Genomic DNA, 16,791 nt, shown 5'->3' with positions numbered 1-16,791 from the left:
GTTCGCCCTCACAAGCTGGGGCAGAACTCGCGCCCCGCCGAGACCGGAGGGGCGGGGCCTACAGACGGGCTCGGCCCCGGAGGGGCGGGTGCCAGGCCTCCCCGTCTGCACGACCATTGGCCGCAGGCCCCGGACTGGCGGGTGCACGTCACGGACGGGGCACACCCCCTTGGCAATGTCTTCAGCCTGCTGCACTCCTAACTTAAGCATTTATTCCACTGGGATAGAAGCGGCAGGAGCAGCGTTGGCACCAGCGAACCATGGCTGGGATATTCTATTTCGTTCTCTTTTCGTTTCTTTATGGGGTTTGCGACGCTGTCACGGGTTCCAGGGTGTACCCCGCGAATGAAGGTAAGAGTGGGCAGCCTTTCTGCGGTTGGGGACCGAGAGGGGACGATCCGCGCGGGTGAATGTTCCTCGGGAGCGCGAGGCCGACGGGTGGAGGGGTATCCCGGCGTGAGCAGTGCGCCCCGACTGGGGAGAAAGGGACCGGGGTGAAGGGATCCACGAAGGGGAGGCGGGGAGCAGCGGAGTAGCTTGCCCGGAGTCGGTGACCCGTGCTTGCGGTGCCCAAGTTTGTAGCGAAAGGACAAAGTTTATCAGCGTCCGCCAGCGAGGCCAGCATCTCGGTGGAATACACGAGAGCCAAGCCCAGGATTTAAAACAATAATTCTGTGGCCCTAGTCGTCGCTAACCCCAGCCCGGGTCGAGGGGAAACGGAAACCTGGAGCCCAGTGAGGGCTTGGCGCTCCCGGGTTCTTGTAAAAGCTTTGCAAGCTCTGGTTTCTGCAAAGTTTCACGACCCTGCGCTTCCCGGGACCCGGCTGCCGGGCCTCCGCTGCGCAGCGGTCGTGGTGCCGCGCGCCGGTCGCCAGTGACCTGATTTCTAGCACCCGGCGTCAGAAACCTTTCTCCCCGCTGGGCTCCGCGCCCCGGGGGTGCGATCACTGGTCTAAGGGGTCTTAGGCTCCTCACATCATCCCTCAGACCTGGGGAGCCCACCCGCAAGTTGAATATACTCGAGTTTTTGCGTTTTGGCCCAGAAGTGTATACACGGGTTAGTTTGGAGGGAACGTGAGGAACCGACTGGCCCGGTCTCAGTGCGGTGTTCTGTGCGTCTGTGCGGACGTGCTGGAAGGACTGTGTGTCTGTGTCGAGGAGGTGGGGGTTAATGATTTAGTTTCTGGTGATCTCAGAGAAAAGCGAATTGAGTGTGCGTGTGTGTGTGCGTGTGTCCGTGTGTGCGCGCGCGCGCAAATGCGAGTGTGGGGTGCGTGGGTACCCGCGCGCGGACGATTGTGTGTGCGCAAGTCCCTTGATTGTGTGCGCGAGTGTTCCGGCGAATGCTCGTGCTCGAGTCTCTGTGCGTCTACCCTTGCGTGTGTCTCGCCGACTCTTTCACCCCTCCCTAGCCATCCATCCATCCATCCATCCATCCATCCATCCATCCATCCATCCATCCATCCATCCTTCCGTCTGTCCGTCTCTCCAGGATCCGTCCATCCATCCCTATGCAATCTATCATTTTCCCTGCTCCGAAGGAGGGAGCCAAAAACCAACTTAGCTTTAGCTGGGCAGCCGGTACCCAAAGCTCGCCAGACTGAGGCTTGGAGAGAGTCACACACCTGCCGTCAGACCCTGCGTGGGAGGACAGGGGCTCTCTCTCTCTCTCTCACCCTCCCGGTCGCTTCCCTTTTTCCGACGTAGCTCCAGGTGCCATCTCGGCCGCTGCCGTCCCTCGGTCCCCAGGGTCATTTCTCTAAGCGGAATCGTAGATAACCGTTTTCTCCTGACTACTTCGCACACTTGTTAGGAAGTCCCCAAGACCCCACCGCACCAGACGCACAGATTTTTTATTTTACTCTTTTTATTCTTTTTTGGAAGCAAAACTTGGGAGCCCTAGACACAAAAAGGCGCTGACGGAGCCGTAGGCTTAGGTAGAAGAAAAAAGGGGGGGATAAGTTGCCCCCCTCTCGGACCCCTCCTCCCCCTTGAAAATTAATTCATTTTGTTGCTTTTTATTCCCATCACGTTTTCTTTTCTCCTTTTTACCCTCCCATTCTACTCCCTCCCTTTTTTTGTAAATTGGGTCTTATTGTTCCCTTTGTGTCCCTAATCCACCTTACATAAATCCAAATGGATGTAGCGGGCTTTTCTCTAGGGACCCAGAAGAGAGAATGAGGCCAGGGATGGGGGCACAACTCCGGGCGACAGCGACCCAGGGCAGGCTCTACATTTTAAAATAATTAACAGACCCCAGGAATTCAGGCTTCTCGGGAAAACCAGGGGAAAGAGGCTGGTTTTAACTCCTCTGACTTCGGGGAGAAATGAGAGGAGAAATGGGCAGAATTCAGGGGCCTGGGGCGAGACGGAGAGTCGGGGTGCGCAGGGCCAAGGATGAAAGCTTCCCATTCCCACCCCTCCCCCAGCCTGAAGAACCAGCCTCGCCGAGCAAATTAATAACTCAGTGGTTCCTTTGAGATGGGCCTTTCGACCTCCAGGCCTGCAGATCTCGGTGGGAAAGGGAACCTGGAGAGGGTAGGAATTTACTGCGTCCTTTTCAATGTCCTAGGTGCCCAGGACTGTTTCAGCCCGGGAGGGGTACAGCAGCTGGGTAGCCTCTCTCCCGGTCCCCGGAATCTTTGACACACAATTTTACGTGTACCACAAGCCTACAAAATCTATTAGGCAGCAGCCTAGACCTAAAATTCAAACTCCGTGATTTCCTCTTGGGTGGAGAAGGAGTCTCCGATTGTCCTCAAAAAGACCTGGGAAAGATAATACTTCCATTCATTTGCATTCTAATTCTACACGTCTGCCATTCCCCCTTCTGAAACTTTGATATTTAAAAATCCAGCGGATACCACATCCAGGGCTGATGGTGGAGGGGGAAAAAATGGTAGGGGAGAGAGCCTTTTCATGACCCTTTGAGTACTCTCAGATAGAATTCACTTGTGGCTCTGTCACCATGATGATGAGTTATGTGGTCATCTGAAACTTGCAAAAACAAATAACTCCAGTAGATACCAGACAAAGATGAATGCAGATTTTGCTCTGGAGTGCAACTGCCCTACATAGATATATTTATTTTTTGAATTGTACTTGAGATTCTGTATTCATCCTTTTAAGAAAATGAATCAACTGAGTCCTGGGATGGAATTTTAAATGCTAAGCAAGTTAAATAAATAAGAACTTGCAGATTTAAAGAGGGGAGAAGATCAAGTGAGTAATGATTATTTACATAAGTGAGACCAAGTTTAGGTTTTGATCAGAGTTGGATATGTGCACCCTCGGCACATATGGAAACGCTCAAGCAAATGGTTTTTGTAGTATTGGCTTTTTGCAATTGGAAATTAATCTATTTTTCTTTGTTTTTTTTACAGTTACCTTATTGGATTCCAGATCCGTTCAGGGAGAACTTGGGTGGATAGCCAGCCCTCTGGAGGGAGGGGTAAGTTCCGAGTTCCTCTCTGCTCCAAAGGCTAAAAAGGAGTGATTAGCAACTTTCTGAGAGTCCTAATGGCTTGATTCTTGTTGATTGTGGTGAGGGGTCAGATTTCTGCCTCGGCCTATGAAGTGAATTACGCTTTGTTGCAGAAATCCTATACTCCCCTTGGATAGGTCTGTCATGGAACCAAAAGGGCAGAAAAGGTTTTCAGAATTAGGAGATTGGTAGAGGCATAGACTTAGATGTCTATTTAAAACTAATATACTGACAAGAAACACAATCTGGGGACCAAATTAGAATTTATGTCTATTACGGTGATGGCTGTGAAGTCCTGACAGGGTTGATATTAAAGCAATCATTTTGTTTCCAGATGAGGAAAATGAGTAAGTCAAGAGAGCAGGGAGAAAACACTTCTAATTGTAACTGACGCAGACATAGTTCTGTGCAGAGGCAGCAGACACTCTTTTCCTTGCTGTCACCACGACCCCAATGCAGCTGCTGTCCTCTTGCACACTGAGAGAAAGCAGTATGAACTTGTTCCAGGGGCACAGGATATGCAGACAACAGCAGAACTTGAGCATTGTTGGTGTTAAATGTGAAAAGTTCAAGTACCTGAAATCTTGGATCTTTGGGGAAGGGGAGGCCGGATTATAAAGTATGAGGGAGCACATCACTGTTCATATATTCTCAAATTTGCCATCACTGTCTCCACTGGAAGATTGAGAGAATAGAATTAAGTCAGTGGCCACAATCTCCTACCTTATCCTCCCCCTTTAATAAAAGATCAGAATGAATCAGCTTTGAAAAGAAATCAGCACAACATGTATCTCTGGCTTCTGCCAAATTGAAATAACTCTCAAATCCTTTAAAAATTAAGCATATCATCCTACCTTTACATGCTTGATAGTCTATGACGGTGTCGATTAAAAACAATAGGGAGGAAAGAAAGATTAGGAGTCTGAACCAGGCAAAAATTGTAATGCCAACACCCAGTATGGTGCTTCATCCTGTCCACTGAATAAGCAATAAAAGGTTTTAAAAAAAATTAAGATCCATAAAAAATGTTATAGAAGACAGGTTTCAAAAATAAGACAAGGCAAGAAATAGTCATGAAAATGGAGAATTTTAAGCGGTCTTTTTCCAAAGCAGGTCTTGTAATTCATTTGAAATAAAACGGAGATTGCCCTGCCTTCCTGTTTTTCTGCCTGAACTTGACTGCAGTTAGTTGGGTCTCTGTTGAAAAAAATTCCAGTCTGCCCTCAAAACCATTTTTTTAAAGGGAGGGAGAATGATTGGCAGGCCTCTGGCAGTGTAGACAGGCTGTATTCACCACTGATTGCAGGCAATTGCCCTCATCCTTTGAATGCGAAGAAAGGTACAGCTTTATCTTGTGAGAGTCAGACTCTTGTTAATCCTATACCCTGGAAAGGTCACTGATTCTGGAAGCCTTTCCCATGCTACACCAAGGCTATTGCTCTGTAGGTTGAATGTATTAGAACTGTCTGTAAAATTGAGGATGGAAGGTGTCAGAACTTCCATTAAAATTTTTAATGAGCCTTGTTTTTCTTACTGGCTGCTCTTAAGTTTGAAGAGAGAATGCATCATGTATGATTTTGGATCTGACTTGTTACACTAAATATACATGGACCTATTTAAAAGCAAAGGGTGATACATTTTCTACAGTCTATGGTCTATCTAGTTTCTGGAAAGCTTTTATTGCGATTTAATATGCTGCAGACTTCCCCCCACCTTCACCCCACCCCCTCCCTCAAACTGCTGAAAAAGCACCTGGTCACGTTTTCTAGACAAAAAACTGGTCTCTCTTGAGGTCTCTAAAAAAAAAAAAAAAACACATGCATACTGATTGTTGTATACAACCCAGAACTTTTTATGGGCTGAATGTAGACAGAGTTTTCCTGTCCTTAAATATTCTGTATGTAACATTTTAAGTATTACTGTGAGGGGTTAGAAACGAAATTTTATTTGTGCATAAGAGAAATAGTCATTCCAAACTACATAGTAGCCATTGAGAAACTATGTCCCAAATTGTAAAGTTTAATTAATCTCTAGATTTTGTAATCGAAGAGGACTTTTTCACGCCTAGAGTGGTGGATGAATTAGATGTCTCCCAAATAGGGATGAATTTCCTTTCAAAAATTCTTCCTCGCTGAGGGGTAAAGCATATGTGAGTCTTTTGATTATTTTGAAATCTCTACTTACAGTTAGAACAGATCACATCTTTCTTGGCTGGAAATTTGGCATTAGAATTTTACCTAATAATAACATTTATTTGTCGTTGTTATTATTTTTTTTAAAAAAAAGACAAATCTTATTTGACAATACTACCAAGTAAAAAATAAAAGGTAGTCAACTCGCTAATTCTCTGGTTTTTCTATCACAAGCACAACATGAGAATAATGGAAAGTGATAGCTCCTGATGGCAACATTATAGCAAAAAATTAATTTCTTGGCAGTGTTCATTTAAAGGAGTATATTGAGTTTCTGACGTGGATTGTGAAATACAAAACTAAGGGGAGATTTGTCATTGTTCTGGTGAATTGATAGTGTGTTTAGATAATCAAGTTCAGCCTGGAAAATTCATGTTAGACCTGAATTATCCTGAATGAACTCTGGAGAGATACTCTCTATATGCTTTCATTTCCATTGATAAATGTGTTTTTCTGTATTCTCTTTGTTCTGGGATGAGAAGAATGCTGAGTAGTTTTTAATTTTTGAAGGTGGGGATCGATTTTTGGATTTACATGAATTTCCCCAAATAAGTAAATTACTGGTAATTTATTACTTAGTGAATAAAAAGAAATTTTAATCACCACAGGGCACTTAATCCCTCCCAGCTCCAACTTTGGTAACTGTAGCAGATGAAAGCGATTCAGAATTGGATGCACTAAAGCCCTTCACATAGTAGCATTTCCATTCATTAATAGTTTTCCAATGTACAGATGGAAAACCTGTTAAAAGATACATTATGATTGTATGTACTTCCTTTTAGTGAATGGAGCTTTAAGTGGAGCTATTATACAACACACATTTTTTTAAACTATCTTTTTTTCTTCTAGTTATAGTCATGTGTTAGATACTTAAGCCGATTTATACCACGTCTGTGTAAATGCACAACGGTAGATATTAATGAAGAATTGGAGGCTGCCTACCAGCCTTGCAGGAGCCCCCAAACAATCTTCCTGCTTTTAGTGTTATTTTTTAAAGCTATGTGAGAGTGAAATTATTACTGTAGTCACAGTGAATTCAGGTTGCCCCAACATTGGAATCTTTATGTTAGGAAGTAGATTGCGAAGAAATCTCTACCGTCCTTCTTTAATTTGCTTGGGCTTTCAATCATAAATACCACTTAACATTTTATTTTCAACATCCTCAGAATATTTAGAAGCAAAGCATATGTGCGTTCTTGTTTACTTATGTGTATATGTTTTAAAATAGGAACAATATACAAACATTGAATTGAATGAATGCTCTTTAAAAGTGTTCCACCATTATAAATGACAGTGTAATTGAGAAATCCAATCAGAAAATTTACTATCTTCCCAGATTACCAAAACCAGAATGGTGACATTTTCTTTTCCTCTTTTAAGAGTAGTGACAGTGCCCCCCCCACAAAAAAAAAAAAAAGAAAAAAAATCGACTGACATTTTTTTAGGTATTAGAGAGCAAAGTTCTGACAGGAGCACCACTAATTAACTGATAATTGTCTTCCTTTGGCAAGCTCTACTCTTCCTGCTCTTAATTTGCAGGTCTCAGCTCTGTTGTTGAAACAATATGCATACTAGTTTTTCATTGATGATTAAATTTGAACTGTTGCCACTTGAAATTGTAGCTGTTGTAATAGGTGAATTTCAGGTTGTTAGACCACCACAAGGAACTGCTGAGAACTCTTAAGCAATAAATCCACCATTGCCTCTGGGTGTTAGGCAAAAGAATGGAACAATTAAAAAAAGAAACAAAAAAACAAACAAAAGAAACCACTTCCCCAGTAAAACACTGTCTTATTAACATAAGAGACTTTACTAGTGAGGATTGGTGCTCAGTTTTTATATTGAAACACAAATCACGAAAGTCTTATGAGAGTAATGCAGGATTGTCAGAGCACTGCATTAGAAAGTTTTGCAATTAATACATTTCCTTTGGAATTTTGCAGTGGGAGGAAGTGAGTATTATGGATGAAAAAAATACACCTATCAGAACCTACCAAGTGTGCAACGTGATGGAACCCAGCCAGAATAACTGGCTCCGAACTGATTGGATCACTCGAGAGGGGGCTCAGAGGGTGTACATTGAAATCAAGTTCACCTTGAGGGACTGCAATAGTCTTCCGGGCGTCATGGGGACTTGCAAGGAGACGTTTAACCTGTACTACTATGAATCAGATAACGACAAAGAGCGTTTTATCCGAGAGAGCCAGTTTGCCAAAATCGACACCATCGCCGCTGATGAGAGTTTCACCCAAGTGGACATCGGCGACAGGATCATGAAGCTGAACACCGAGATCCGGGATGTAGGGCCACTGAGCAAAAAGGGGTTTTATCTCGCTTTTCAGGATGTGGGCGCCTGCATCGCCCTGGTATCGGTCCGTGTGTTCTACAAGAAGTGTCCGCTCACAGTTCGCAATCTGGCCCAGTTTCCAGACACCATCACAGGGGCTGACACGTCTTCTCTGGTGGAAGTCCGAGGCTCCTGTGTCAACAACTCAGAAGAGAAAGACGTGCCAAAAATGTACTGTGGGGCAGATGGTGAGTGGCTGGTACCCATTGGCAACTGTCTATGCAATGCTGGACATGAAGAGCGGAATGGAGAATGCCAAGGTAAGACGAGCCATATTGTACTTTTCATTAGGGTTTAGTGCACATAATTAAATCAGAGATGAGACTAAATGGAGTCAAGCCAGTAATTAGCAGCCCCTGTGGGATGTGGTGGGACAGAGGGTTCTAATGAGTAAGTGCTGTAGCTCCAGGTGGCAAGGCTAAGGCCGTCCTAATACTGACAAAATAAATGATGCGGCCATAATCAGTAAAGGCCAAACACATTTGCTAGCGGGCACTTAGAGCTGAACTGGCTTGATGTAAATGAACACTCTGAAGAAACTGGGCTTGATTGATCCTTACTTAACGAGGGTGACACGTTTTCAAACCATAGTATTCCTGTCGATACCCATGGTAAACCGGTAAAAACTCTCAGCAAACGTATACATATGTACATGAACAATTTATGTGTGAAATTAGGATTGTTGTTCCAATTTCCTCCAACGGCGAAGAAAGTCCAGCCTTGCCCACTTTGTGGGCCAGTGTAGACGTGATTCAGTATAGACATGGAGTGTTTCAAGTCCATTTGTTCCGCCAAGCATCCATTGATAGGGTCCCTAAGTGAAATTAATCTTGACAAAAGACCTCTTTATTTCCCGGAGGAGGTGATGAAGAGCTAGTAAGAGTCTTCTTATTTGATCTGTGGTCAGAGGCAATACTAAATTGTAATCCGTTTTGGTTATTGAGTTTTAGAAGAAATCTAAGTGTTTTTATCATGTTGATTCCTATGTATCATATTACTGAAGTGGTTGTTTTTTTTTTTCTCACCGAAAGTTCAGTATATGCAATTCCTTCTTCCCTTATGTTGCTTTCCGTTGGAATATTGGGAAGTTTGTAAAATTTTTTTCTTATGGTAGCTTTGTTTCTGGGTGAGGGATGAAAGTAATTCATTTGTACATGGATTGCTCATTTCATGTGTGGAATAAGGCTAAAAAATCAGTTATCCAACGTGTGGGTTTTTTTTTTTTTTTTGGCTTGGTTTTTATTTTTAGTGGTTATCCATAGTCTGCTACTGCCAATCTTATTATGGTTACTATTAAACAGTGTTGTAACTGTGGTCTCATCTATAGAGCCGATCAGATTAATCTTTTCTCAGGTTGATTGTTGAGCTGTAGACTGGATTGCCCATGGTTCATCTGATTTGGTGATTAAAGAGCCTGACTGCCAAACAATTTGTCAGGCATTTCAACCATTTTAATGAAAGGGTGGGATTAACTATGGGGTAATCCACTTGACTGACTGGAAATTAACAATTATAACCTAAAAAAAAAATTGCGTTTTTGGTAGTTTGGTGTCGAGTTATGTGTTTTTCCTTTCATCGTTTATACTTTTCTAAAGTGTCATTCCTGAATTCCTGATTGGCTATAGTTATTTCTAGGAGTAACTAACAATGAATGTCTTTTAACTTAATCATAAATAAAACAGAATAAAGGCTGACTACCTTTTCTGTTGACATAAAGTAATAAGGTTAACTTGGAAATTTAAAAGTTGGAATTTAAAGGAAGTTCTTACTATTTTATTTGTTGTTGAGTTAGCAGCTACTAGATAAACTGGACCAAATTTAAACCCTGGAGTATATTCTGGCATTAGTATCATAAAGTATATAAATGCATTGCTATTGGCACGTAAATTACAATAATCATAGAAGGAATAGTGAAAGGAGCAGGGCAATGACACCGCATCACTTTTTAGAGTATTCTGCCTTTTTGATTTTTGTAAGATAGGACTTACATATCTTCACATGTCAAGATTCTTATTTATATATATTAAAAAAAAAACACCATTGCCTTCCATTTCCTGCTCAGATGTTCACATATCTGGCATTGGTACATCTATCTAATGTGTCATTGATTTTCAATTGTCACAGAGCCCAGTAACTCATACGTTGCTACAGTATGAAACTCCTTGACAGTTTTACAACCCAAATTAGAAGGAAAAGAGAAAAAGATGGAGGAGGAAGTGAGTATAAAGGCAATTGAACATGTTAGTGGTTTGCTTTATGGAAATAATCTCAGGTACCTAGTTAATCATGTGACACACGGAAGGGGAGAGGCTCCATGTTCTAGGGTGAGTCCATTTCTGAGGAAACTGTTCCTAACACAAAGTTAGACATTGAGTAGAAGGGGAAGGTGGGCTGAGCCACTTTTGAGACTCTTTTGTGTTTCCACACCTGTTATCCAGGTATTTTCTTTGCTACTGATAAAATGATTAACTCTTTCAAGAAGATACCTTTTGCGCAAAACCTTGCCCTTTCTTTGTTTTTAATGCTACCAAGTAAGAATCTCTGATGAAGTTAGGAAGGAAGGAATATCTAGAATGACAAAGGATTCTTAAATTCCAAACTTGAGTGAGAATTTGAAAAGATGATGCGACTGTAAAAATTTTAGGAGTAGTAAAAACTCCTCATCTTGTCTTCATCTTTGACATCATTACCAGGGTATCGGAAAAGCATCCAAGTGGTACAGAAGGAACATCAAGATAAGGAAATGTGTCTCTGTGTGGTCACTTAGCTAAGTGACTTTGAGCATGTTTATTAAATCCTCTGAGTCTTGGTTTGTTCATCTATAAAATGAATTGATAGTAATTATACTTAGCTTACAGACTTGCTATGAGTACATGGTGTTGTAAGATGGGTAAAAGTCACTTGTAGATTACAAAGCATGAAACCGATGTTGCTGCTAGCATTTCTTTTACTGCTCTGCTCTTCCCAAGGTCATAGCTAACGACTTTTAAAGATGTTGAGTTGAAGTGGTAAAAGGGAGATCCATCTCCCAGCCACTCTTGGAAGTTAAGACTAAAGATAAGAAACATTGCCTTACCGTAATAAAGAATAATGTCTATTTTCACAGTTCATTTTGCAAATGATATTTGGAGAGTGTCATTTTTTTTTCCCTCCCCTGTAAGAAAGAAAACTAACTTTCCTTTGAGTGAGAGAAAAGTGATTTGAGGGTGGGACAAGAAAGCGAGGGTGTAAAGACAGCTTAAAAAGGGATATAATGGAGAAATGGCAAGTCTTCAGAACCCTGGCAGCAGGTTCCTCCCCAATTGTCTCTTCAATGGGTCTACTGTGGCAGGACAAATAGAAGAACAGGTGAAAGGTCACCTACTTCCTCATCCATCTTCCTTGGGGTCTGGGAGGTCAGAGTGAAGATTGATTAAGATCTTAAATGTTTGACAAAGGATCCCTTGGCAAAAATGGGCAGGGCGGGAGGGCGCCTGGGGTGCGCTGTTGTTTAAATTTAACCCTGGTCATCTGCTGGAGTCCTCGAGGGACCTTGGGGACAGAACTACACTTCCTCTTGGAGTTCTTACTTCCAAGCTGTACATGCTAATGGAGACTGAAGGATGGAGAGCTGTGTCAAAAGTGTGGAGAGGGGCAGGGTGATGGCGGGCTTGCCCTCTGAAGCAGCCGCAAGTTCATTCTGCTCTTGAATAACATTTTCTGAACCTATTTGGCTCAGTCTCGGCAGAACAACAAAAGAGTGTGAGCCACTCATCTGTCCTCCCCAGGAGAGGGGCTGGCTGGAGGTCACAGCACTCACTTGCCTAGTGATTGGGTGCAAAGGATAAGAAACTATTCTAGTTAGTCTAGTTACAAGGCCTCCTCAGACTGTCTGAGAAAGGAAACAAAATCCACCTCAGACCCTCCCTCGCCTGACACACACACACACCCCAGTGAGGAAATGTTCCAGGTGTTTCACAGGGTTGTTTTCATTACCTCAGAAAAAATATTAAGCAGAAGGACGAGAGGAAAAAATTCTTTATGAACTTATTTTTTGCTTAATGAAAAAGCTGAAAAATGAAAGAAAAGTCACAGATTTACCCTTTGTGAAATATTAATGAGTAATACGTTCAGAGAGTGTATAGAAAAATAAAACTAATAAAAAGAAAACATTCTTATAGAGTCGACTCTTAAGGCCAAGTAAATATTCACACCTGTGACAAAATTTAGAAATCAGGCCTTGCTGAAATACACAATTTTGCTATAAATTTTTTGGGGTCATATATATATCTGGGACTTATATATCATTACATATATGATGCCTACATATCAGCAAAAGGTATCTTATTAAAAGCTCTTCTGACAAAGAACAAGACAGAAATACTTTGATGGCTGTAAAACTGAAATATTTCAAGTTTGTGCTCTGAAAAGAGAGACTGAGCTGTTTAAAAAAAATAAAAAGATTACTTGGTTTTCCTAAGGACCTTCGGAGAAAGATTACTGGAAAGGAAGCATTTAAAATATAGTTCAGAGAGATGCTGTTTCATATCCTTTCCACTTTTGAAATTTTCTTCTACCTTTGAATCATGTCATTAAGATTCAATTGCTGGAATCACACGGCTGCTTTTATCTCCAGCTTTGAAGCGTGGCTATGATCATAGAAAGATGCAATTATTCATATACGAGAAGAGCAGGGTTTAATTATTGTCCTTTTTCTGTTATACTTTTTTATTTCTCCTTTGTGTGACCAGGCTTCTTTTTGAGTGGGAATGATGCAATAGTGTCTATTTTGAGTTCACCAAAGCATCACACATGAATTATCTCAGTTCGGGATTTTTGAATATGGTACTTTAGATTTGATGACTTATTTTAGTCTCACTGAGCCTCCTTATACCTTTCAAAAAATGAATTGAGACATAATTATTCTTTTAAGACATATGACTTTAGAAAGACTGATTGAATGGCTTTTCAGTTGCTATGCGAAGCAGAGATGGTCATGATATAAATTTCACTTTCACATCATTGAACTTTAAAGTTGTTCTTGGGAGGGGGGAGCGGCATTTAATTGATGTATTTAACATTACCAGACAACTGCGGGCTTCAGTTTGTTTGAGTTACCACGCTTTACAATTTGGCAGGTAACGCAAATATATCTTTATTACGTGTATTTTAAAAAATAACATGGAGTTATCCTCTTAATTTGTCATCTTGTTTTTATGATTGTTGACTATTGATCATGAAGATAATAACTTTTCTTCATTCTTCACAATTGATGTTTATTATTCTGCAGTATGAATATCTCATACTTTAATGTTTCCCTTATTAGTAGCTATTTAGGTTCTTAGTGTTTCTTGATAATCTTTTTAAATAAACACTTTAATTTATAAATCATACACGTAAATTTTTATGAAACAAGGAATGATTAGTCTTGCTTTGTAACTTTTCTGGACAAGTGAGTTTAGTAAAACTTTCCTATCATGAGAACGTATGTGGAGGAGTGCAGTCCAGGATAACCAGACAAGTGACACCAGCGACGATTATGGAACATGGTGGGATCTCATTAAATGTTCATTGAATAAATGAATAAATAAATACATAAGGAACGGCGGCCTGTTTCATATTAAACATTTATTTGGTGGAGTAATGTTTCATGAAGTCAACATGATATATCAAAATCTTTGTATGCAGCTAATGTATTAATGAGGGCCTTGTTTACATTTCTTAGCTTCAGTTGGATCTTAAATATTTTCATCATGTTTATGAATCATCTCTGTGCCTGAATGTTCAGAAATCGCTAAGCGCATGAGTTAACATCACGTTATTGTAGTACAAATTGGCTAAGCCCTGCCTTTGAAGTTTGAGACTTGAGTTTAGTTTCTAGTTGTGCTACTTAACCAGATGTGTGATCCTGGAGACTAACTTAACCCCTCTCATCTCAAATTCACATTTGCAAATTGATGGCAATAGGATGTTACTATATATGACACACACATATGCGTATAAGCATTTATGCATAAAGGGTGTAGCACAGTGCCTGGAATCATGAAACAATCAGTGGAAATTTATTGTTAAATTTTTGTTGTTTGATAGAAATAATGGTGACATTATAAGCTCTTTGGTCACTGTCTGTTCAACAAGGAAAGCAGTTTGTTTTGGTGCACAGTAGAGTTTTTTTTGGGGGGAGAGGGGTGCAGCGATGTCACATGACACATCATCAGGGGTACGGGATGGGGTGAAATGGCTGATCTTGGTTATTTTATATTGGTCAAGTCCTCTATTCCCCAAGTTACTGCATTAGTACAGTGGTTCCCCAAGTGTGTTCCAGTTGGGTTCCCCAAGGTCATGGAGTCTGCAAGGTTAAAACTCTCTTAATAATACTATGATGTTATCTGCCCCAAGATGTTATCTGCCCTTTCCCTGTCCTACTCTCCTGAGTGGAGTTTTCCAGAGGCTACCTGATATGTACTATCTCATCAGATTGAATACATATGAGAATATAGCTGTCCTCTGTTAAGCTAGGCATTAAAAAGATTTGCAAAGAAGTATAAATAAATAAATAAATAAATAAATAAATAAATAAAAAAAAAAAAAATAATAACACTCTTCTCACTAATTTCTTTTGCTCTGGGAAACATAGTTATTTTTTCATTAAAATGTTATTCGTGTTTACATATCATGGGTTTATTATTGGTGTTTTAAAATGAATTAATAATTACTTACAAATTTTTCAGTTTCAGTTTTCAGTGGGACATAATGATAGTTTTAAGTCACACAAACAAAAGCACTTCAGCCTCTTCAATATTTTTAAGAGTGTAAAGGGATTCCGAGACCCAAAAGTTTGAGAACCACTGCAACCTGTTAGTTTCTCTGGCAGGTACAGACACTTCCAAACTTAAAATGAAATCAGAAAGCTCTGAAAACTGTTTCAGAATCTGGGAGATTTAGCTAGCTTAGGAGAATGGCATTTTGTTTATTCAACCTTTTTTAGATGTTTCTATAAAATTAGACAGCAATTTATAGCTCTTGGCTTTTTTGGAAAACCGTTTATCTGTGTCCAATATCATGGCTCAGTTCTCTTTAGTTTCGTTGTCTTTGTGAGAAGGAATGATTAAACTAAGCCTCAGCTGTCCCCAAGACCCTCAGAGACTGTATCTTTTTCACTTAGAGCATAAAACCTTTCTCACTGAATCCCCTTACAGCTGGTACCTCTGAGCTGTTTTGGGGAGGAGAGCAGGTGAGGTCACTGGGTTCTACGCTCTGGAGGATAATTAATAGTCCCATGAATAAATGGACATTTTATGAATATTCAGGGTCTATTTTGGCTTCCTGGGAAACAGTCAAGTCAGTACTGCTTACAACTCCCTTTGGAGACACCAAGCGTTTTCTGGGTGAGTTTGGGTCGTCAGTTGTCTGCCTAGGGTTGCTTTTCCAGGCAGCAGATTCTTCATTTGCATATTCTGTATTTGCCCTCTTGCAAAACAGCACACCCATTTCCCCCTTTCACAAAGGCAATGAAGGCTTCCTTTGGCAACTCCAGCCAAAATCTCCCTCTGTTTATGCAGAACCCAATGATTTAGATGCCATGCAAATTAATTCAGTTTTGATTTGAATGCTTCCAGAAGTTGGGGGTAGGGGGCGGAGGATGGACTCTGCACAGGGCTCTTTTTGTGCACCTCCCACCACTGATCCGTGGTGGCCGCTTGTCACTCTGGCCCTTTGCCCCATGAAAAACAACCCAAGCTTCTGCTGCTCGTTTTACTTTCACCTTTGGAAAGAAACCTTGCAGTTGGTGAATCCCTTGGCTTGTCTAGTTAGTGCCAGCTTCACCTGGAGTCTTGCCGTACTTTCTGAGGTGGGAAGAGATGAAATGGAACGCTCCAGATTATGTGAGGCATGTTTAAAAGTGTCCCAACAAAAGGCTTGAAAAATTGTAGAGTAAAAAGATAAAGTTCTTTGAAAAAGAATGGTCAGATCTCAGGAAGTTCCAAAGATAAGCTTTAGGTCACTTGTGAGCTGTGTCGACCTAAGAAATGTCCAAACTTCTAGGGAAAACCGACTACAGTTGCCAGGAAACAAAATCTCAACGGATTGAGAAAATGCTCCGGAGCATAGCAGTTTTGCAGCTTGTTTTGTACATCAGCATCAAAGGAGAAGACATAAGGAGGGTTACACAAAATCCATCAGTGCAGTGAGAGAGAGCAAAGGGGGGAAATGTCTGGGATTGGATAAAAAGTGAAATGGAGAGATGCATACTTTTTTTTACATTGGTGGGCACAGGAAAGTTAATTAACATTTACAGCATGTAGAGATGGTAGTAGGGGAGCAAGATAACAACCAGGGGTTCTATGGTCTGTGCGGTGGTGGTGGTGGTTGTGCCCTGAGGGTTCTGGAAAAAGAGAGCACTCTGACGTTACAAAGGTATGTTATCTTAGATGCAAAAAGACCACAGACCGGCTCATTCAAGGTAAAGATTGACCTTTGTCAAGGAAGCGACAGGCCCAGGACGTGACTACAGCCATGACCCACTTCTAGTTAGGAATTTTTATGTTCACACCATCCTATGTGGTTAATTTCTGTCTGTTCAGATTGAAGGACCTGCCATGCTGGCTTGTCATGTTTACTATGTGGCCTCTTTTTCTTCCACAGCTGGAGCCCATTCATTCCTTTCTTCAACAAATAGATATTGAACGTGGATAATGTACAAACCACCATCGGTATTTTCATCTGTGGTTCTATATTTATGAATGAATACATCAGCTGTGATACCTAGAATCACTTATGTCCCAGAT

At 41.3% G+C, this 16,791-nt stretch overlaps 1 protein-coding gene across 2 annotated transcripts in view; it reads left to right on the top strand.

The window, feature by feature from the left end:
* The first annotated feature begins 204 nt into the window (after positions 1–204).
* EPHA4 (EPH receptor A4) overlaps positions 205–16,791 on the top strand; it is a 134,692-nt gene continuing 118,105 nt past the window's right edge. The window contains exons 1-3 of one of the 2 annotated variants that reach the window (XM_081051111.1): positions 205–351; positions 3,384–3,451; positions 7,620–8,283. In XM_081051111.1, coding sequence (XP_080907237.1) covers positions 261–351; positions 3,384–3,451; positions 7,620–8,283 — 823 coding nt within the window. In that variant the 5' untranslated portion in view covers positions 205–260. The remainder of the gene's footprint in view (positions 352–3,383; positions 3,452–7,619; positions 8,284–16,791) is intronic. The other variant, XM_081051112.1, reaches the window with a different exon arrangement.

Source organism: Rhinolophus hipposideros (assembly GCF_964194185.1).
Source record: "Rhinolophus hipposideros genome assembly, chromosome: 6".
NCBI classification, from domain to species: domain Eukaryota; kingdom Metazoa; phylum Chordata; class Mammalia; order Chiroptera; family Rhinolophidae; genus Rhinolophus; species Rhinolophus hipposideros.
This window is presented reverse-complemented; position numbering and strand designations above follow the sequence as displayed.